The following is a 23,875-nucleotide window of genomic DNA, read 5'->3' on the forward strand; positions in this document are numbered from 1 at the left end:
AGCATATGTCACTCCTTCTCTTCCAGGGTACGTTTAGAGAGGAGGAGGAAATTGGTGGATAGGGGCTTACTTCAGCACCCCTTCTCGGAAGCACTGGGTGACCAGGATGGTGCTAGTAAATCCTCTAAGTCATCCAAATCTTCAGGTGACTCCAAGTTATTTAAAAAGGCTAAAAAAATGGAGGGTGGTAGTGTCATCAGTTCCACTGCCTTTGGAACCGAGTGTCCCTTCCATTCGGAGCTAACTCACAGCTTTGGAGCCAGTTTCTGAGATTCCCTCTTCTCCTCTGCTTCAATCGGCACCCTCAGTGCATTCCTCGAAGTCTTCTGTCAGCCTCTCAGATCTGGATATGGACCGGTTGGTGCAGAAGCTTTTACGGGCACCAGGCCTTGCCAAATTGTTGTTGGCTCCGTCACCTTCTTCGGAACTGAAGACCATTACCCCGGACTTGACTGCTCCTCCTCCAAGCCATACCGGACATTCAGAGCCAGAGGAGGCCGACCTGATGGTTGTTGAGCCTGTGGAGCCGAGACCTGCTCTGGTGTTATTGGTTCCATCTACTCGGACGTCCTCGGTGCCAACCGGGGACTCTAGGAGGTGACACTCTCCTGTCGGGTTCGGAGAGGATAGTCGTACCGATTTGTCGGTGCTGACTCTTCCTCTTGGGGCTTCAGCTCGGATGAGCTCGGCTCCTGCCTTGGGGAGGATCGGATGGTCCCTCCGGATCTGTTTACCCCTTCTCATCGGAGTCATGCTGCTTTCGATGCCATGAGGAGAGTCCTGTCTCCAAAGACATCATCAGCATCAGGTCTGGCTTCCTCCTCCCCTCAAGCACCTGTGTCCGCTCCTGCTTCTACCAGTCAACCCAAGCGTAGAGACCCTGAGCCTCAAGTAGCCCCACAGGGCGCCTCCTGCTCTTCTGAGACCTCCCCGGAAGCCCCCACTGAGGAGGTACCCAGGAAGAGACTGTGCAAGAGGAGGCACTTGGACTCCCCGCAGGAGTCTTTGACATCTGACACTGACTTGGATGAGTCAGAAGGGTCCCCTCTATCCCTCTCTGAGGATATCTCCTTTGCGGAGATATTAGAGATCCTTAATCAGAGGGGTGGTTGGCAGTCCAAAAGCCCTACTGAGGATGAATCAGTGCTCTTGAAGGCTTTTGGGTCTCAACCTTCCACCTCTTGGGTGTCTCCGCCTTACGATGAGCTCATGGAGCTGATCTCTTGTAAGGCGTGGGAGTCTCCGGAGGCCATGGAACCAGTCCCTTGGAAGCCAAATAAGTAAGTTCATCTCTCCTCCGTGGACAAAGCTTTTTTGACTAAGGGAGTGCCTGTTGATGCCATGGTGGTGGCGGCAGCCACCAAAAAGGAAACGTCTGAGATGTCCTCATCTATCCATCCTCCTAACAGAGATTCCAGGATCATGGATAGATATGGGAAACGCATGTTTAGTTCAGCAACTTTTTCCCTTCAATCACTGAACTACTTAACCTATTTTACCAGACTACAAAGAGATCTCCTAAAGGAGCTAGGAGATACTCTCCAGGGTACAGTAGCTACAGGGGGTGCCGACAAAGTTGCCACCCAGCTCGCTACCCTAAGTTCGATTGTGAACTTGTCCATGCGTGTCATATCTTACACAGCTGATGGTTCAAGTAGGGCCGCTAGTTCAGGCATTGCTCTGCATAGACAAGCCTGGATGTGTCTCTGTTCCTTTGTGGAGCCTTTCAAGTCTTCCTTTATCAACACCCCATTTGATGGCTCATCCCTGTTTGGGCCCAAGGTAAAGGAAACTCTAACCAGGTGTGAGCAGGAAGGAAAGGCTCTATCTGCTGTCGGAGTCCATTTTTCTACCTCTACTCGGCCCTATCCCAGGGGCCCTAGGGGTGGAAAAATGTAGTTCCGAAAAGCCCAGGGAGCCTTTCAGGACACACGTGGTGAAACCCCCTCTAGAGGCAGAGGAGGGGGTTATAATGGAAGACGCCGCCCGCACGGCAGGGGGGGGGTCCGCAACAGCAGGGTGACAGAGGCCAGTTCTCTGGTCAGGCCTACCAGTGCTCCTGAAAGGAGACAGGCAGTCGGGGGTCGCTTATCTTTGTACCCAGAAACCTGGCTAAGCAAAACATCCAATACATCGGTACAAAGCATCATTTCCAGAGGGTATTTCATACTGTTCTCTTCCCCTCCCACTCCTGTCAACAGAATCCAGGGTGTTCCACCCAGTCTCAGGGGACAAGCAACTGTAGAGGTCCGCAAGTTGCTAGAAAAAAGAGTCATCCAGCCAGTCCCAGCAGACCAAGCAGGATTCAGAACTTACTCAAGATTCTTTTTGGTTCCAAAGAAAACAGGGGACTGGAGACCTATCTTGGACTTCAGCAGACTCAATCAATTTCTAAAACAAGAGAAGTTCCGAATGGTCACACTTCAGGCCATTCTACCCTTTTTAGGGAAAGGCGATTGGATGTGCTCCATCGATCTCAAGGGCGTGTACTACCACATAAAAATGGACAGACACTCCAGAGATCACCTGCATTTCCGGCTGGGAGCCAGTCGCTACCAGTTTTGAGCCCTGCCCTTTGGTCTCACTACAGCCCCCAGAGTGTTCACCAAATGCATGGCAGTGGTCACAGCTCACCTGAGGCGTCTAGGATTCCAGGTGTTTCCATACCTAGATGATTGGCTCATCACAGCCACCACCAGGCATCAATTGAATCAGGCAACAGAATCTACTCTGACACTCTGCAACCACTTAGGCATTACAGTCAACTTCGAAAAGGCTGCCTTGTCATCATCACAGCATACCGTCTTTATAGGAGCAGAGTTAGATACATCAACCACCACTCTGCGTCTTCCAGTCGAAAGGGTCTCACTTCTTCGCCAACACATCAACTCATTGGCGTCAAAGAACAAAGTTACAGCCGCAGAGGTCTTGAAGGTACTAGGTTTGATGGTAGCAGCAATTCTAGCCATTCCACTTGCAAGGTTGCATATGCGAATTCTTCAATGGCTTCTGTTCGCTCAACAGTCTTACCAGAAATTGCCAATGAACCATATGATTCTCATCACAAACTCTTGCAAGAGGGACCTTCAGTGGTGGTTGACGTCTCTTCATGTCACAATAGGATGACCCTTTGTGCCCCCCCCAGTAGCCACTGTGACCACGGATGCTTCCCTGATAGGGTGGGGGGGGGCATTTTCAGGGAAAGACTGCCCAAGGCACATGGACGGATCAAGAGTCACATCTGCATATCCATGTTCTGGAGTTGAGAGCAGTACTTCTGGTGTTACAGTACTTTCAGGACTCTATTCCTCTAGGGACAATTGCAGTTCAGACAGACAACATGTCAGTGGTCTGGTACTTGAATAAACAGGGTGGAACCAAGTCTTACTCCCTTTGTTGAGAAGCCCACAGGTTATGGCAATGGGCTGTATCATCCCAGCATTTGCTGTTAGCAACGCACATCCCGGGGAAATCCAATGTGATAGCAGACAAGCTGAGCAGGGCAATCTTGTTGCCTCATGAGTGGTCTCTCAACCAACACGTTGCGGACATGATTTTCCACAAATGGGGCCAGCCTTGCTGCGACCTCCTTGCCAGTCACATCAATACCAAATGCAGAAGCTACTTTGTCCTGATACCACCTCCGGGACATCCCCCAAGAGACGTACTTGTACACGATTGGCCTCCGAGTCTCCTATATGCATTCCCTCCAATTCCATTGATATCCAGGTTTGTACAGAAAGCAAAGTCGCTGGGAAGTACTGTTATCCTTATAGCCCCCCCCATTGGCCTTGACAGATTTGGTTCCCTTTTCTTCACCATCATCTGCTGGAGGATTCATGGATCCTGGACTCAGTTCCAGACCTCCTGACACACCCGTCAGGGGACCTCCATCGTTCACTGCAGTCTCTAAAGGTGACTGCTTGGCTGATCCACTTCTCCAAATAGCCAGGCTTCATTCCCTTTCAGATGACACAAGACAAATTCTATTGTCTTCTCATAAGCCATCCACCAGAAAACTATACCGCAGTAAGTGGAAAAGGTTCTCCATCTGGGCCAGCATACAAAATATTGACCCTTTCCGATCTCTTTTGTCGTCCATTCTAGAGTTTTTGACAATGATTTTTAAGGAAGGAGTAGCAGCTGCCACAGTTCGGGTTCAGTTAGCTGCCATATCTAATTTCCACCTTGGATTGGATGGGTTAAATATTATGGCCCATAAGTTATCTAAGGTTTTTCTCAAAGGTGTTTATAACATGAGGCCTCATGTAAAAAACCCTTATTCTCCTTGGAATTTGAATTTTATGCTATCTCAAATAATTCTTCCCCCCTTCTAACCAGCATCATCTTGTGATCTCAAATTGTTGTCCTGGAAAACTGATTTTCTAGTGGCCATTACTTCTGCCCGCAGAGTGTCAGAACTTCAAACATTGTCTATCAGACCTCCTTATATGATTTTCCATTCTGATAGAGTATCTCTCAAAACAAACCCCTCCTTTTTGCCTAAAGCCTGTTCTGAGTCTAATATCAGTCAGGTCATTCAGTTGCCAGTCTTTTGCCCCAACCATTCCAACAAATTATCAGAGAAAAAAGCAAAACACAAACCAGGATAAAGTATCTTCTCAAAAACAGTAAAATCCCAACAACATATATAAAGAGGATACACCAGGACAATTGAAGCCAACCAAACGTATTCCAAAGAGAGTTAAACCAAATAATTTCCAAAAGCGATTTTATTAAAACAATAAAAAGTGAGCGCTTTCACGTCTGCCAGGACGCTTCATCAGACTTAGTTATACTACTCAAACGGACATTCTTATATATTAGAGAAGCTCCTATTGGAAAGCAGCTACAAAAGCTTATTAATAAAAAGCTAATTCATTGGTACATATGAAAATAAAGAAATTAACATTTAACAATTTGACAACCACCGATATATTTTGATAAACAAACAAAAATATCTGTATATAACAAAATATGTATAAACCACATAAAAATGTATACATATAAAAACATATAAAAGAACTTTTAAAAAAATATATTTTGCAATCATAAAATGGTGTAAGCACCTGAGGGTAGAGCTTAAGTCAGCGTGTAAAGGGTTTATCTGCTAAGAAAGGTCTCAAAGAAACTTTGTCATTGAGACCATGGCCCCTATCTGCTGCTAGCTTAATTATCCATTTTACTTCCTTCTTTTCTGTATTCTTACGCATACATCCTAGTCTCTCTGTGCTATACACGTTCCAAAACTAAAAAGTGAAAAATGTGTGTACTATCCCTCTGTAACACATGATTTGCCAAAGCATTGGTTTCATTTTCCTTATTAATGGCATAGATGTGTTCCCTAATGCGCTCCCTCAATGTTCTAGTGGTCATACCTACATAAAAACAATGACATTTCTTACATTGAGCTAAATAAATCACATTCCTAGATTTACAATCCGCATATTTATTAAATTCATATCTTTTTCCTGTATCCGGATGTATAAATTCATTGGAATTCTTAATATAGTTACATTGATTGCACGTGCGGCATGCATGCGTACCTTTCCTTTGAGAGACTAAACTATCATGTCTATTATTTTCATAACATAATAGTCTCTTTAAAGACTTGGTATTCTTACAACTAAATGCTGGTCTATCACCTACAATTCTCATAATGTCATCATCAAGTTGTAAAATGTTCCAATGTTTTTTAATAATACTGACCACTGAAGCATTATTATTCGTAAAAGGTATTGCTATCCTTTTCCTGTTGTTGGTATGGCTATATTCATTCCTACCTAAAGACATAGTCCTACGAATATATGGTTTATCCTTTCCTTCACGTTCTATTCTATGTAGGCCACTAAGTTCTTCCTTGTGGTAGCCTCTATCTATAAACTCTTCTTCCATGTTCCTTATATCTTCTTCAAATGTTGAGTCATCACTGGTGATTCTAGAGAATCACACAGCTTGATTCATAACAATGTTCTTATATATGTGTGAAGGATGCATGCTATCTCTATGAAGTATAGCATTTCTCCAACAAGATTTACGATAAACCTCTGTAGTAAGTCCCCCATTCACTTTCCTAAGTAATACATCTAAAAACTCAATTTTCACCTGGGAGGCAGTACTCGTCAACTCCAAGAATGTTGTAGTACCATTAGCATACCCAATAAATCCGTTCAAAGTATTAAGATCTCCTCTCCAAATTAAAAACACATCGTCCACAAATCTTCTATAGCACTTAATATATTTAGAATAAACAGCATGTTCTAAAATATAAGTGGACTCCCAGTATGCTAAAACCAAATTAGCATACGAGTTGGCACAAGATGTGCCCATTGCTACACCCTTAGTTTGCAGGTAGTAGCTACTCTGAGATATAAAAACATTATTAGAGAGGACTAGATCCAATAACATAGTAATCTTGATAACCTTATTATTGGGCATGCTTCTTTGAGACCTTTCTTAGCAGATAAACCCTTTACACGCTGACTTAAGCTCTATCCTCAGGTGCTTACGCCATTTTATGATTGCAAAATATATTTTTTTAAAAGTTCTTTTATATGTTTTTATATGTATACATTTTTACGTGGTTTATACATATTTTGTTATATACAGATATTTTTATGTTTGTTTATCAAAATATATCAGTGGTTGTCAAATTGTTAAATGTTAATTTCTTTATTTTCATATGTACCAATGAATTAGCTTTTTATTAATAAGCTTTTGTAGCTGCTTTCCAATAGGAGCTTCGTTTGAGTAGTATAACTAAGTCTGATGAAGCGTCCTGGCAGACGTGAAAGCGCTCACTTTTTATTGTTTTAATAAAATCGTTTTTGGAAATTATTTGGTTTAACTCTCTTTGGAATACGTTTGGTTGGCTTCGATTGTCCTGGTGTATCCTATTTATATATGTTGTTGGGATTCCAACAAATTAGAATACATGCTGCACAAACTTGACATGCACAGACAGCTCAGATTTTATCTTGATAGAACTAAGGATATTAGGAAATCAGATCAACTTTTTGTATCCTTTTCAGAGGCCAGAAAAGGTAGACCAGTGGCTAAAACAACCCTTTCAAAATGGTTATCGGATTGTATCTCATTTGTTCATGCAACTGCTAACATACCTTTGCCACACAAAGTAAAGGCTCATTCAGCCAGAGCCATTTCTACGTCTTCTGCTTTTCAAGCCAAATTGCCCCTTGATAACATTTCTGCTGTAGCCACTTGGTCTAAGCCTCATACTTTTATCACTCGTTACAAAGTGGATAAGGCCTCCAGGGACAAGTCTTCTTTTGGTTCTACGGTCCTGAAAAATGTACTCCCGTGAGCCAACCAGGATTGCGGGTGCTAGGGATGCTACCCATCAGTGAGAATAAATGGCGAGATTTAACAACTTCACATAAAGAAGTTATGTACTCACCATAACATTCCATGTGAGTTGTTTATCTTGCCTTTATTCTCACATCCCTCCCTCCATCCCCCTCCTGGCTGACAGTTGACCTAGAGGCTAGTATCATCCTGGTTGTTCAATACTTCTTCTTCTTCTTTCTTGAGGAGTGCACCCCTTACAGGGTTATATATATATACAAGCAGCAAACAAGATCTGAGGTAATTCCAGCAGTGCATCATGGGATAAGGGGCTTGGTCTCGAGTTACTGGTAAACCTTGAGCTTTGCTAATGGCCGTGTCGGAGCCGAGGATCGGCTCTAAACCCATCAGTGTGAATAAAGGCGAGATACCTCACATGGAATGTTATGGTGAGTACATAACTTCTTTTTTTCAAATGATTGTCTCAGGCTATTACCTTTTGTTTTACTCACCCCAGCAAAATTATTCCAGGCAGGGTCAAGGCCCACTCTACCAGAACCATGACTTAATCTATGACGTTCTTGAAAGGGATGGATTCTAGAAATAATCTGGAATCAGCAGCTTGGTCCTTTACACATATATTTACACAATATTACAAGCTTGATGCCTTCTTTAGGTCAAGATAAGGCTTTGCTAGGACCTTTCTCCAGGGGATCCTGGACCCTTCCACCTCCCAAATGTCATAATCTCTTGTAATCTACCCATATAGATGGCCAGGGCTACTGCAGCAATATGCTGCACACAGTACAGTTGTATAAGTAAACTTACTTTAACAGTAGATGTTCAGATTCTCACTGCTGTAGTAGCCACTCCCTTCCTCCATCCCCCTTGTTTTTTTGTTGTGTTGTTTATGCCAGGGTGTGAATACTTATTTGTTTGTTGTTCCTAGCATTGTCCTTTTAGGGCTTACCCTGTTTGTTGGTATGAAAGCTCTAAAGGGCTTGAAATACAAACCTGTATTTTTAATCAGCTCAGCTTGAGCTTGACTGATGGTTAGGGTGCATGGAAGCTGCCCTGAAGACTTTGGAAGCTGTCCATGTGTTATAGCTTTGGCAAGGTATAACCCATAAAGCTAAGGCTACTGCAGCAGTGATCATCCTAACATCTACTTATGTTAAACCAACTTACATAACTGTCCTTTGTAATTGCCATTCCAGGTAAACTGCTTTCATACAAGATCTAATATGAAACTGGTTGTCCTGTAACCATCCTCATATGTTAGGATGTTATTGTACAGTATATGTTTCCTTTGATGAGCATTTTCCTGCCTGTGTTATGTGGAGTTACCAAGTGTGCCTGAAATCAACAACAGTAACCGCTACAATACAGCCAGTCTGACACCATCTTCTGTTAGTATGCTGTTCTCAGCAGTGGGACAGTTTCTCATTTACTTATTATGAATTTTGGTATCCTTCTTCCCACTGACCTTTACAAAAGTGCTGGACAGATTGCGCTTCTATAAGACTGGGATGGAAAGGAACTTTTAACAGATGGGTAGTCTTCTCAACCATAGCTCTGCCTGAAGACAGGGAAAAGGCACATAAGTGGATAAAAAATAATGTGTGGTAACACATTATTTTCACTGCTACTGGCAGCTTTAGTAGTACGTGCACATGTATGAAGATGGCAGAGTTTGGCATCCAACGGACAAACATTTGGTCTTCATATTGAATTAAGGGTACTTTTCCGTTATCGGGGCAACACTTCTATTGCGCTCATTTTTTGATAAATAGGTGAAACCTGAAAGCAGGTTAGTCGCTCTGCAATACATTACCTTTATGGTCATTTCATGTGTAAGCATTAACTTGTTTATATTGTGTGGAAATCATGTTTAGTCTCCAGCACATTTGACGCATTAAGACACATGCACCCTTTTCTGACTGTTTCACGACATTAACTAATGGGAAACATTATGTACAAGAATGCACAGCTTGTCTACAGAGTCTCTCTCATTATTTGATGAACGGCTGAAACCTGAAAGCAGATTAGTGCTTTACCTTTATTTGGTGTTAGGCCTACAGTTTAAACATCACAGCATAACTTTTGAAGTGTACTCCACTAGGAGTATTAAATAGTGTACGCTGTTCACAGTTCCACCCTACAACTGATGCAAAACATTAATTTCTACATTTTAACTGGTATGTATGCTAAATAATGCTGAAATGTTTTAATTGTTTAAATAACTTTTTATAAGGCCAAAGCAAGGCATTCAACCATTCTTTAAGCTGGCTGAAGTTGCTAATAAGCTGTCAGTAAGTGCTCGACACTTTCGACATTTGTTCCACATTAGAAAAGGTAATGAAGATTTAAGGTTGAGAGTTATGCAGCACAGAATATTTTTAAAAAATGAACAACCGTTTGCTGAAATGAATTGTTCCCCAACTGATACTTTAAAGTGCCACTGTAGTGCATAAAATTGTCCTCTTGCTGTAATACAGCATGATTTGTGGATTGCGGACATAATTCAGTAGTGACACTTGAGCGAAAGGTATCTTCCCCCCTCCCCGAGTTCATAGACGGCGTCCAGTGTCAGTGAAGCAGTTCAAGGCACCCCACCTCCGAAACGCTATCATTTAGATATAAAGCTTCAGGGCTAACAGCTGTGCGATCATTGCATGGGCGTGTTTGAAGCGTTGCCCTGATAACGGAAAAGAACCTTATTAAGTTACCTATTAATTTGCCCTTCGGACTCTGATTTAATATGTTTAATTTGTTGTGGCTGTTCGTGCCTGTACTTAAGCTCTTTGGATTTTTGTCTTTTTTTCAGCAGATTTAGTGAGATTGTATCATCATTTTCAGCAGTCGAACATTGTGTGTGGCCTCTACTTTGTTGATTTGCTTCACTGATGAGCCACTGTGCTGGTGAGCTAATGAGCATTTGGAAGATAACTGGATTTGCTCAGCTTTTCTTTTATAAACTGTAATTTGTAATATTGTAATAATGGTGTGTTGACCGCTACATTTTTTTGCAGTTTGCAGCTGTTTGTTGACAACAATGTTACATTTCTCTTCAGTTCATCTGTTTTGGGCATTGAGTAATTTTACTCTCATTTTAGGAGATGCTGTACTTTTTTTCCTAATTTGGTAGAGGCGTGTCCAAGTCGAATGCATTATTATTTGGTAACCATTTGTAAATAATCTGAAACATCTTTTTTGTTCCAGTACCAACTTTTTTTTTCTCTTTTATCTGAGATGTATCCGCTTTGTTCCTGCATGGATTGAAAGATTTAGTCTGCCTGCTTGTGGAGGGCATTTTGAACATTGATTATTTTGGACATTTTGGCATGGCATGTCCTTCACTGGTACTTGCAGTAATTTATTTTTTTATTTTCAACTTGGTTGAAAGTGTTTACTTTTGAATACTTATGTGCATCTTGTTAAGGTTTGTTTTGCATTTCATTTACTTTGACATGTAATCAGTTCTTAAGAAATAAACACTATAATACATTTGAAGTTGAAGTATTCTAGAATGAGAAACCTGAACACTTCCAAAAACAATTCCTTGTCCAAAAGCATTGTGGAAAGGAACTACCATCTTACTGATGAATGAGAAATCTGCAACAAGTAACTTTTGTCACTGAATCCCATTTAATTATTTATTTTTTTTATTTAATTAGCACTTCACTGAAACTGCCGTCAGTATTTTGAACAGAAGAACAGTTCCTTCCTACCCTTTCCCTTATACTGCATAACACAATGACATGATTACAGAACATTTTCTCATTTTTCAAGCTTATTCTGCATCAAAAATACATACACAGTGATACTGAAAGAAATACTGTCCTGCAGCTGATGAAATACCTCCAATGTTAAGCACACTGCTAGAAAATTAGTTAACCAAGACTTGATATTGGATCATTTCATGCGTCTTATCAACACTGAGAAAATAAAAACAGTCATATCCTTCCAAAAGGGTGGTTGCAAGAATGTAAAGGATTGATGCAGGCCTTTTTGCTGAATTTAAAGAAAAATAGCTGCAATTTTATTTTTGTCAGTAGCTTGAAATTTCACTCCTGTTATACAGCAAAGCTGATACCTGCTTATATCAAGTCATTTACTTTTTTCAATTTTCTATTGCCTAGAAATCCTTCTATCCCCCTGCTGATTTCCAAAAGACAAGCCTTCAAGATCTAAAGAGGTTATATTACCACTTTACTGTTATTAAAACCATCATGAAATGCAATGCCCTCCTTGGCATGTACAAATCCAAAGCATATTTTTCAACTGGAAAGGCCCCAGCGATTTTTAGCCATGAGAATTAATGGCCTTAAATCCCTCAATTATCTCAGTAGATTAGTCCAACTCCTCTTATACTCAGTAGCCTACTAGCTGCTGGTCGTTGACCTTTCAAGCCATGAAAGACCCATTCCTATTCAGCTTCCTACTTCTTTGCAAAACCAGTGGCTCTACAAACACACACACTAGGGATCTAAATCTACACCAACAAATAAGTCTCACGAGAGAGATAGGTTCCTAACTCTATGTACTTCCAGACTGTAGAATAACGTATCTCTATGGGTCAAGCAAAGTACCACTTTGGTTACCTTTAAGTCTAGGCTTGATAACTGAATGGGTAGACGCAAAGTTACACCAGGGTTATCATGTACATTTCTGCTCGATTTGAAAGGTGAGCACTATTAATTACTTGCAAAGAATGGTAAGAATTTTTAAGTGTGTATACTTAAAGATTTATGTGGCTAGGCATCTTCTGGTTACTGCAGTTGCTTGCATAGTGTTATTTTTATGCATTTGAGCCAGGACCTTAGTATGGACATATATGTGCAGCTTGTGATCACAGCATTAACTCACTAGATGGGATCTTTTGTACCAAATGGAATAAACTGCTAGGTAGACAGCTGTGAACAGTTTTGTCTTTCTCACACTGTCCTGTAATTTAAGATGTCTGTATGTCATACCAAAAATGGAGTTTAACAAATGCACCCATATCAAAATGTAGCTCAGTGTCATCCTAGAAATACTAACTTGAAATAGATGTAGTACCTATCCTTATTATCTAGTCTTGTTACGGTTCTGATCATTGTACTCACGTGCAAGCTAATATGCTCTGCTAATATATGAATGCTAAAGATTTTAAGGGCTTGAACTGCACCTGCATGGTTGCCTTTCTCCTATGCATCCCATGCTATCTGGGATATGTACCAGATTGTCTTTTATCTTTCAGAAGGCCAGCAGCAACTGTGGATAGTTGAAGATTCGATGCAAAGATAATTTTCTTAATGTTAAGCTATGCACTTGTAATCATGCTTCTATTAATAAATAAAAACTTGTGTTAACAGTTTTATTTCTCATGTTTACTGAAGTAGATGATTGACCTGCTAAGCAATGTAGTCATAGTGCACACATCTATTTCTTTGTGTTTTACTAAGTTCTAACATCTTTGTCAATTCATTGCATTATGCTCATGTAAGTCTGATACATCCCTTGTAAAGTGACTTCTTATGAGCCCATTGTACCAGTCTAGATAGAAAAACACACAAATATTTAATTTTTGGCTTCTGTTTAATCATTAGTAGCAGTTTTAGGTAGCACTATTGACAGAGGAAACTAAGCTGCAAAACCATCAGTCATATTCTCTATGTACTTCTCATGACTTACAGAACATGTCATGCTGTAGAAAGATAACAGAATTAAAATGAATTAAGATATAATTTGAATGATTATCTGCATGAGTCAACAAAGATGTATGAAATGCTTTTCCCATTAAGCATTTTATTGACTTTTATTCACGTCCTGCTGGACTTCATTTGTATGGCAGAGCACACAAATCTTAATAGTCCCTTTTAATTTCTTTTTTCCTCATTAAGGCCCAGAAATCTGGCACAGGAGGAGACACCCACGGCGCTGAGGAGCTTCTGCTTATCAATAAACCACTGACAGACCTAATGAGCCTGCTTATTCAGCTGGTAAGAAGTTTAATGTATATAAATGTAGCAAGAAGTTTTCAGAGTAATAGTGGAGATTTATTTAGGTATGTGTGAGTGTTCAAGTGTGTGATTGTGTATGCATGTACATATATGTATACAGTACACACCCGGTTGCGATTAGTTGATTGAACAGTTTTTCACTGAGTCCTGATTCATCGATAAGTGTGAGGAGAGCTGGACTTGCCCTCTCCCTGCAGGACCAGTGTTCAAGCTTATCATGGAGGTTCCCTGGTTTGTTTCACCTGACTGAGAAAAAAGGGAAGTTTGCTAGGCTTAAAATGGCCCACAAGGGTAGCTAGTCTAGTACTTACCTATGAACCTAAAAAAAAAAAAAAAAAGAGTGAGTTTTGCCTCTTGTGCACATACGTACATTCACACACACACACACACACACACACACACACACACACACACACACACGTGTAGCAGTATATCACTTTTCTAAGACTTGTATAAATTGGAGCAAATTCACTGAGTTTGTACAGTTTATAGAAATTTATTCATATTATCACTTAATTGTAAACCACTGACATAATTTCATTAGCTGCATTAAAAAGCATATCTTAAAAAAATAAGGGAGGATGTTAAAAATAAAAAAAATTAAGCTTACTAAGGACTTTTGAGATTAATCTTAAGCTTAATGGAGAATTTTTCATGTAGGCATTTACCCAAGTGAGAGACTGAAATTAATTGCTATATAGCCCATTAACCTGTTAACCATATTCTCCTCTTCCTTATGGTATTTGCAATACTCTCTTAACTTTTGCATCATTAAATCATTTGTGCCACCCAGTTTACACAGGTCATCATTCTTAATGTTGGCAGTTCTGTCTCTTTCTGCCTCTCTCTGTGATAAAATACTTTTGCCAGTTTGTGGTAACCTGTGTGATTTATTTATTTCCTGATTTTGTATTAAAGTATTTTGCTTGTTAAACTTCTTTATTTGCAGGTCATTTGCAAATTGCAGCTAGCTTGTCAGCGAAGGTACCAAGAATATACATAGTGTTTCTGGCGTCATCAAAATACAGTGTTATCACAGCAACAGATGAAAAAAAATATTTCCACGTCTCTCTTTATGTCATGCTACTGAAGAGATATGAAATAGATTCTTTGCAGGTTATATTTGGCAGTATGTTAGTAATCATTTAATGCTATCCCGTTTCTGAGTAGAAACCTCTTAATTGATCAGATAACCAACTTCCTCATTTGCAAGTCAGCTGTCATTGATTTGCCATGCTGATGTTCACTATGGGCAGGGATTCACTAGAAGTCACCTTATGATTTCAAAAGATGTGCGCCTGCAGTAGTGAAATAAGCATTTGACAGTATTTATTTGCATTTCCAACATGGTACACTGGAAATAAAGTATTTCTGGTGAACAAAGTAAGACATATAAGACATAAAAAGATATGGCTATGCAACTTTTCACTGCTAGGGCCTGTCTGTAGTAGACATAGCATTTGTGTGCATCCTACTTGGGTTCTTTTTTATGTATTTTTTAGACTCTTGTTTTGTTCCTATATAGAGCTGTAGGAGTATGCTCAACCCCTGGAAACTAATCACTTGAACGGTTCACATCTTTTTGTGTGCGTTATTGGAATATCCCCACATTTGTCACTTAAAAAATATGGACATTGCTGGCTGTGTAACACAGAATGATAAAGCCATTACTGTAGCTCAGTTAGTTTAGGTTTAGGCAGTAGCTTTTGCACTGAAGAAGCGGTCAGGGTAGTGAAAGACCTAGTCAGGGGGATGGAGGTCATTGATCAGTGCTTCCTTCGCAGTTGCAGGATGAGGGAGCTGGCCAAGTCCTTGTATAGGATTTCCTTCTGGGAGTAGGCCTGGATGTATAGTGCATGCACGCAGGGACTCAAAAGCATGAGCCCAGCCAAGTGGTGCTTGCACTCTAGCTGAACATCAGAATGTAGGTAAGCATCCACTTTTCCTGAGTTTGATACAGCAGATTTTGGGCCATCTTACTGGCTAAAAGGAGGAGAGTTGTAGACCTAACCTGCAAAATTCTCAGCAGTTGCCACAGATGCTGCAGTTCTAAGGACACCCTGACTTCCAGGCCTGCCTAGTGAAATGCAAGATATCCTGTCCTAGATTCTGTCCTCCCTGGTTGCATCCCTGATCCAGGGCACAAGTCAGACATGTGGGTTATGACATATGTCACTGGATGATAGGGCATTACAAGAGCAAAACTAGATTGAAAATATCACAGCCCTTCGACATACACATGCAGTTGCATTCTCACTTTCCAGAATTACAGTAAGAACTACCTGTTTTCGCATGACGCCAGCTGTTATAGATGCCAGTTTTTCAGTTGTATAACTCTATGACATTGAAAGGAGATAACTCAGTCTGCATCAGCTGTCTGAATTTACTTGAGAGAGAGAAGGTTTTGAACAAGGATGGACTGGACAGATAATCTGAAGAACAGATTTTGGGAAGCAGAAAGTAAGGGACCCAACCCTTGGTCTCCAAGTTGATACCTGGATGTGCTTCAGAGTCTGTTGCAACTATAACAGCCTGCAGTCCCTCATATATGGGCTGTCACTATTTACTGAGTGAGTTTTGTCCTGCTTGTTAGCAGGCAAGCAAGAGATAAGAGGGGCATTCCAAAACAGCAATTCTTGGGAGTGAGACAGGGAGTGCATCTGCTGAGTGCTCCAAATCCTCTGAACTGTCCCTATTTTGGAGGAACATCTATTTTCAGGCCTGATTTACCCCTGTACAGGCTCTCCCTGTTTTTGTAGGAATGTCTCTTTTTCAGACTTGATTTACCCCATCACATAATTTTATGAAGCCCCCTCATCACATGATTTTTGAAGCAATCTAGTAGATCGAAACCACACTGCATGACCAGCATACTGGTGGCAGCAGTAATTTAAAGAGGACATGCATCTTACATCTCCCGTTTTCCTAATGCAAAAATAAATTACCTTGCTCAGTAGAATTTTGCAATATAGTTCCTTAAAGTGTACAGATTTTACACTGTCTCTTTGATAATGTGCTTATATTTTTATTACTCTCTGTTTTTAAATGTATTCTGGGTAGAATCCCATAGTCCTACTTTTCAAAATTTATGCTAATTAGATTTACAGATTTTTGTCTGGATGTTCCTATTTTTCAGTTGCTTTTTTTCTTTTCTATTTTCAGTGTTTGCAGGTTGAGAGATATGCTTCAAATAATATGTAAAGAACAGGACCTTGAATCCTCAGCTTGTGTTTCTAGATCTGATCTGAGGACCATGAGAATGATTTTGATTATCTCCTTTCCTTGGATATTTGGTCACTGATAAGAGCTGAGATTATCCCTATTGATCACTGCTCATTTTTAGATCTCATCCTTTTTTTGTTTCCATGTTTAACTTTGACATTTTTTTCTATTAAAGGAAATGTTTTTATCATTGCTGAGTTAAACAGTCAGCAACACAACTGAAAGCAGAAAAAAATCCCAATACCAAGCCAACAAAAATAAAATTAATCTATACAAATGAATAAATGTAAGAAGAGAAGTAATGAACAATAGAAAAGAGTAATTGTGAGTACATGTGATAGAATCCTGACAGTCAGACTCCAGTATAAGGATAGAGTATTATTCGTATTCTCAGGCTGTATCACACAATAGGGTTGTGATAGTCAGGAAAAGAGTGCATCAGACAGCAGCTGCAGGACCTGCTAGATAAAGGAGGACAGCAGGAATTGGTAATGGGTAACTTAAATGCACAAGTCAGGCTGGACAGAACAGGTTATGATAACTGCCTGGGTCCACATGGGTGAGACAATAGGAAGAAATAAGGAGAGGACGTTCTTGACTTCTGTCTGGTAATGGCTTGATAGTTGCCAACATATGGTTCAGCAAGAGAGACAGTCACAAGATCACATATGAGACTGGCCAACTTACAACTCCAGTAGACTTCCTCCTAGAAAGGAAAGGGCATTGGGCTGGAATCAGCGATTGCAAAGTCATTCCCAGTGAACCAGCTGGCACACAGCATAAACCACTACTTTTCACAATCAACTGCAAGCAGTGGTCTGAGAGGGTTCTAAGGTCAACAGAATCTAGGTTGAAGATCTGGAAGTTGACTAGAGAGAAAGCACAAGAGTACAAGGAATTACTCAGAGCTCTAGCACCTCAGGAAGAAGAGGAAGTAGCTGGAGAAAAGAGTGTCAGCTACTCAAAGCAGCATGTTTGAGGACTTTAGAACAGATATGTGTCCAAGCCAGGTATGGAAGCAAGTTACATAAGGAAAGCTTATGGTGGGATACAGAAATCCAGGAAATCATCAAAAGAAAGAAGGAGTGCAGGAAAAAGTGGTAAACAGAAAAAGATGGACCAGGGTAGGAAGGAATACTGGTTGGCTAACAGGCTAAGAGTAGAGTTGCAATAGCAAACACCAAGGCATCAAAGGCACGCTACCAGCTTCCGGAAAGTGACTCAGTAGGTGGCACAAAGAAACTCTATCAAATTGTAAGGCAGAGATAGAAAGATAAAGAAAATAGTTGGACACCCTTCATAAGGGATGCCAACAACAACCTGCTCACCAGCCCACTAGACATCAAAGCCAGATGGAAGGAATACTTCCAGCAGCTTCTGGATGAAGAAGGCCCCACAGAAGCTGTACTACCCCAGATACAGTCTATGATGAAAGAAGAGGAAGAGTCCACCTGAAGTAAGAACAGCACTAAGGAAAATGAAGTCAGGGAAAACAACAGGCTTAGATGAGGTCTCAGCAGATATGATCGAGATGTTAGGTGAGATACAAGAGAAATGGCTCCTGAGGGTATTCATAGCAGTATGGAGAGAAATGCATATCCCAGATGAGTGGTGAATAAGCATACTTGTGTCAGTGTATAAGAACAAAGGAGGCATTCACAACTGTGAGCAGTATAGAGATATCAAACTACTTTCACACTGCATGAAAAGTCTGGAAAAGAAAAAAAACTTTCCTAGAATTTCCTTGTGTTCTGACTGAGTGTGCTTCTCAGCTGATAAATATATTTTTTGGCACTTTTTAACTGTTTAGAGTTCAATAAAACAATAATTGAATTCAGTTCAGAATACAGTTTGAATAAATTGCATTTATTTAAACTGTATTTGCTTTAATATTATTACGCACTCAAGTGGGCTAGCTTGCACTGCACTTGAATTGTTTTTAGTGCTGTTTTAGCTGCTTTTCTGTAAAAAAATTCTAAGCTTGTTTCCTGCCTTTCCTGTAATTAGTCTAGTCCAGATACATATTTGCTGTATCCAGGACTGTTTGTAAGCTTCTGAGCCCCCCAAGCTTTTCTGTGTTGGAGGGAAGCCTTCTAACTTATCAGTGGAAGTGGTAAGCACTAGGTAGCCTATCTACCACAGGAGTGGTTTCTGGGCCAGAAATTGTCATTTATTGGCCATTTGGGCAGTTTTTTTTCCATCTCGTTCACCTTTCTGGTCTAAAAGCCCACATTTGTGTTTTTCCAGCCTTTCCTGTAACTAGTCTAGTCCAGATACATATTTGCTGTATCCAGGACTGTATGTAAGCTTCTGAGCCCCCCAAGCCTTTCTGTGTTGGAGGGAAGCCTTCTAGCTTATCAGTGGGAGTGGTAAGCACTAGGTAGCCTGTCTGCTACAAGAGGAGTGGTTTCCGGCCAAGACTTTGTAGTTTATTGGCCGTTTGGACAGTTTTTCCATCTCTTTCAAAATTCTGGTTTAAAAGCCTGCATTTGCACTTGTTTCTTGCCTTTCCTGTAACTTGTCTTGTCCTGATACAGATGTGCCAAAGTCTGCTCTTCAATTTTTCCCTTAGATCTGCTAGTTATCTCCTCTCCTACACTTTTACTAGCTTATTAGTCTAGCACTTTACCATACCAGACTTCTTGTAGCAATTATTGTAGCACACAAAAGTGCTACCAGCGCTAAACATTCTACAAGGAAACAGCTCAAGTATTTATTATTAATACCCACCCCTCCAGGCATGTGTAAAGGTCAGTTCACTGTGCTTTCTCCTATTAACCTGGTGAACTTGGGCATCTGAGGCAATGTAGCAACTGCCTCATGTACACCGACAACCCTCTCCTCTTAACTCTCAACACTCCGACTTGCGAGAGATGCACTTACATATCCAAATTGGAAGCCACGCACTCTCCAGCCAAGACCTGAATAGCTGGTCAAGAGGAGGTCAACACTTGCACCACACCACATGGAACACATAGCCCTCCAGAACACACACCAGCAGTGCCTTCACATAAAAACACAAACCACACACCCACCTTCGGGGAGGCTCTCAATAAAAATCTACCCAAACAGCAGAGATCTCCAAGGCAGAAACACACTCGATTACCACAATACAACACTAATCATGAGAGACATAACTCTCCTAAACAGTGTGCCACTCAACCAAAGCCCCTAAGGCAAAACAGCATGCCCAGCACACTAGTCATAGGTGACTCGATAGGCACACTGATGTCCCACTCACTAGGTTGAATAGGTAGAAAATAGTCAGCTGTCTGTCAGGTGCCAAGATCTGCCACATAATGCACACACTCAGGTCCCTCAACAACAGGTACAAATATAACTCTGCCATTGTACATGTGGGTGTGAATGACCTGAGACATACCTCCCTGGACTACGTGAAAAGAGACATGGAGGAGCTCTCGGATTATGTAGCCCAGGCGGGTATGACCCTAGCCCTGAGCAGCATCCTACCATCAACCAGAATGATACCACAGTACAAGCAGAAAATGATTGATTTCAACAATTGGCTAAGTTTCTGGTGTCATTCTAAGGGGATAAAGTATCTGTCTGCCTGGGATAACATGATTGACAGACCTCAATGCTTTGCCAAAGATGGCCTTCATCTATCACCCCTGGTCTTCCAGATACTGGCCAAGGCTCTTGCCACCCCCATAGTGCCTTTTTTAGGTGGTGCTCCAAAGACCAAATTACCACTGTAACAGCTACAAACAAATGCAATCTGAGGGTCATGCTGCTCAATGCTAGAAGTCTAATTCTCAAAATGCACTCGCTCAAAGCACTCCTTAAAATGGAGAACATCGACATTTGTGCTCTGGTTCAAGACAGCAGATAGCACCCCTGCACTACCAGGCTATAACTCATTCCACACCTTTCGACCCCAGAACTTGGACCGAAGCTCCAAATGCGGCAGTGTTTCCATATTCATAAAGATGTGCACACCTTCAGACTGGTAGCCCAACATAATGCATCAGAGATACTTCAGGTGCAGCTAACATTGGGTAAGACAGCGATTCAGGTCATAGCCTGTTATAGGTCCAGGTCCCCAACCATGTCCCAAGACTCACACTCCACATTCCTAAGCACCCTGGAGAATATTCGGGTCCAACCTAACACTCTGAAACTGGGTGACTTCAACTAGCCCTCCATTAACTAGGAAAACTCATGTACCAATACACTTGCCCAATGTTTCCTGGAATTCATTAATTCCAATGCCCTGGACCAGCTTGTTCTTACCCCCTCTAGAGGTAGCAACATTCTTGACTTGGTCATTACTAACATGGGCGACCGTTGCTGTACACCAATAGTCAACTCCTCCCTGGTTAGATCCGACTACAGACTGATCACCTTGGAAATTCACTTTCCTCTCCCATAAAGGTAACTACCATGAAAAACTTCTCCAAAGCTAACTTTGGGCTCCTAAAAACAGAGGTGGCTAACTTCATGGCACCCATGCAAATAGAGAACAGTTGCATGACTACTGAATCATACACCAATGCACTGTACGAACACGTACACAAATGCATGGATCTCGCCTTAGCCAATAGAACCAAGACAGTCTCCTCCAAAAAAAGGGAAGCCAATCTGGTGGTCCCCTGTGTGAAGATAGGTGAAGGCTGCCAGCCTAGCCAGATAGAATTTTGTAGATAATTCTGTCATTTGTAAATAATTCTATCATTTGTAAATATTAATGTAAACCACAGGCTTGTTCTCTTAATTGGGAAAAATTGGTGTTAAATGTGGAACTGCAAAAATGTAACAACAGTGCACTCTGCTGTAAGAAAACTGATAAGTCAATTCTTTGATGTCAAAACTCGGAGCTGAGATGTCTAGATAAAGGCATTATGCTTATTGTTTTGAAGCCAGAGTTAATGGGTAGAATTTGCATGTATAATTTATTTTATTGTTCTGGCTTCCTGACCAGCTGCAAGATTAAGGGCTATTAACCTCTGAAAGTCCGTTAGCCTGGGAACCAGAAAGAAATGATGTAATCTGAAATGAATCAGTGGTACTATGTTATCAATTTAAGGACAGAAAGAATGAGAGCATTTGTCTTGAGAACATCTAACTCCACCCCTCTGCCTGTGTCTATATGCAAGTAGAATTTTAGAACTGTGTTTTCTCTTAGATATAGCTAGGAAATAGGAAGATTAGACTACTTTGTTTTTCTGTGATGTCAGAACTTTTCTACAGTATTATTTTAAGTATTTCTCTGTGATCTCTGAACTCTTGACTAGCACTGTGTAGTAAGAAGTATTGTCTTGTATTTTTTATTTATTATTAAATATTTTTCAACTGTGTCTGTTTTGTGTAGAGATAATGTAAGCTCTAAGAGTACATTGCATGTATATAGTGATACTATACTAAGTCACTCCAAATTAGTCTTGACTGTTCAGTCACACTTACTATTTAGATAATAATATTGCACAGTATAATTGGACACCTTTTCATAAGGGCCTTTGAGTAGCTGATAAATATTAACTGGGTGGTGGCAGTGATTTCTACCATATGGTCTGGGTAAAAGGGGCACAGCTGGAGAACCTATGCCAGCCTTCCTTAGGAGTGTCTGTGTGGTTGTATAAAATCTTATCTCAAAGTGTGTGTGTGTGTGTCAGCTACTTGGGCAGGGACCCGAAGCACTGGTTGGACAGAGAGGGTTGAGTTGCTGTATGGGCATAGGGTGAGGGGACCTCTAGATTTAATTCTTGATGAGTGGGAAAGTGAGTGTGAACCTTTCAAGGAGCCTGTTGTTGCATATGTCCTAAACCTCAGGACAAGGCTCAGGGAACTCATGGGCTTAGCCCAGGAGAACCTGGCAGAAGCCCAACAACAGAAAAAAGGTGTGGTATGATAGGAATGCTCGAGCTAGTGAGTATCCTGTGGGGCAGCAGGTAGTGGTTCTCATTCCTGTCAGACGCAACAAGCTGCAAGCAGCTTGGGAGGGATCCTACAAGGTGGTAAGTGATGTTAACTACATGGTGGAACTGCTAGGCAGGAGGCAGGGGCATAAAATGTACCATGGTAACATGATGAAACATTACCATGATAGGGAGGCCCATGTGCTGAGCATTTGTAATGGATTGTAGGAGGAGTCTGAGGGAGATCTGGTGACTGATCTCCTCATTGAGGCTCGGACTTACACCTCAGTGAAAGGGGTAGCAATGTCCCAGCAGCTATCTCCTACCCAAGTTCGATAACTTCGAGCAGTGTTACAGGAGTTTGGGGACATGTATACTGGGAAACCACGGTGCACCCACCTGGTGCAGCATCAGGTGGATACAGGACCCCAAAGACCTATTAGGCAGGCCCCTTATAGGGTGCCTGAGAGAGTCAAACAGACTCTGAGGAGGGAGATACAGGATATGTTGAAAATAGGGGTGATTCAAGAGTCCAACAGTTCCCGGACCTCCCCACTGGTGCTAGTGCCAAAGAAGGATGGTAGCACCAGGTTCTATGTGGACTACAGGAAATTAATTAGTCATACAGAGTCAGATGCTTACCCCATGCCTAGGACAGATGAGGCCCTAGAGCAGCTGGGTGGGGCTATGTATCTTACAACAATTGATACAACAAGGTTTACTGGCAGGTGCCCTTGACTTCCAGTGCTAGAGAGCAGTCAGCCTTTGACTCCTTTTGGCTTGTATGACTTCACAAAGATGCCCTTTGGGATGAAAGATGCCCCAGCAACTTTCCAGAGGCTGGTAGATCATATTCTAGCAGGAGGGTTTGCCCTTCCTTACCTAGATGATTTTGCCAACTGCAGCCATTCCTGGCAAGAGCACCTTCAACATGTCAGGGAGGTGCTGGGCAGATTACAGAGGGCAGGGTTGACCATTAAGCCCAGCACATGTCAGGTGGGTATGGCAGAGGTCTCCTACCTGGGGCATAGAGTGGGGAGTGGTAAGATCAGGCCAGAACCTGCCAAAGTAGAAACCATTCAGGCACGGCCTGCACCTGTTACCAAAAAGCAGGTGAGAGCATTCTTAGGGACAGCAGGGTACTGCAGAAAGTGTGTCCTCAGTTATAGTACCACAGCTCCTCCTCTCACAGACCTGACAAGGAAGAACAGGCCAGATAAGGCAGTGTGGAACACAGCATGTGAGCAGGCATTCCAGGAGCTTAAGGAAGCTTTGGAGGACCCCCTGTGTTGGCCAGTTCAGATTACAGCAAATAATTTGTTGTGCAGGTGGATGCTTTGAACCATGTGGTGGGGGCTGTACTTAGCCAGATTTCTTCAGAGGGATAAGAGCACCCAGTGTTTTTTCTCAGTCGTAGGCTCCAACCCAGGGGGGAATGCTTTGCAGTTGTAGAAAAGGAATGTCTAG

General features: G+C 41.5%; 1 protein-coding gene across 1 annotated transcript in view; it reads left to right on the plus strand.

Moving 5' to 3' along the window:
* Positions 1-23,875, plus strand: part of ULK4 (unc-51 like kinase 4) — a 4,087,308-nt gene that overhangs the window by 3,359,242 nt on the left and 704,191 nt on the right. The window contains exon 34 of the mRNA XM_044064733.1: positions 13,191-13,289. Within this exon, the coding sequence (XP_043920668.1) occupies positions 13,191-13,289 (99 nt within the window). The remainder of the gene's footprint in view (positions 1-13,190; positions 13,290-23,875) is intronic.

This window comes from Protopterus annectens, chromosome 3.part0 (genome assembly GCF_019279795.1).
Source record: "Protopterus annectens isolate FY-2018-M chromosome 3.part0, PAN1.0, whole genome shotgun sequence".
NCBI lineage: Eukaryota > Metazoa > Chordata > Ceratodontiformes > Protopteridae > Protopterus > Protopterus annectens.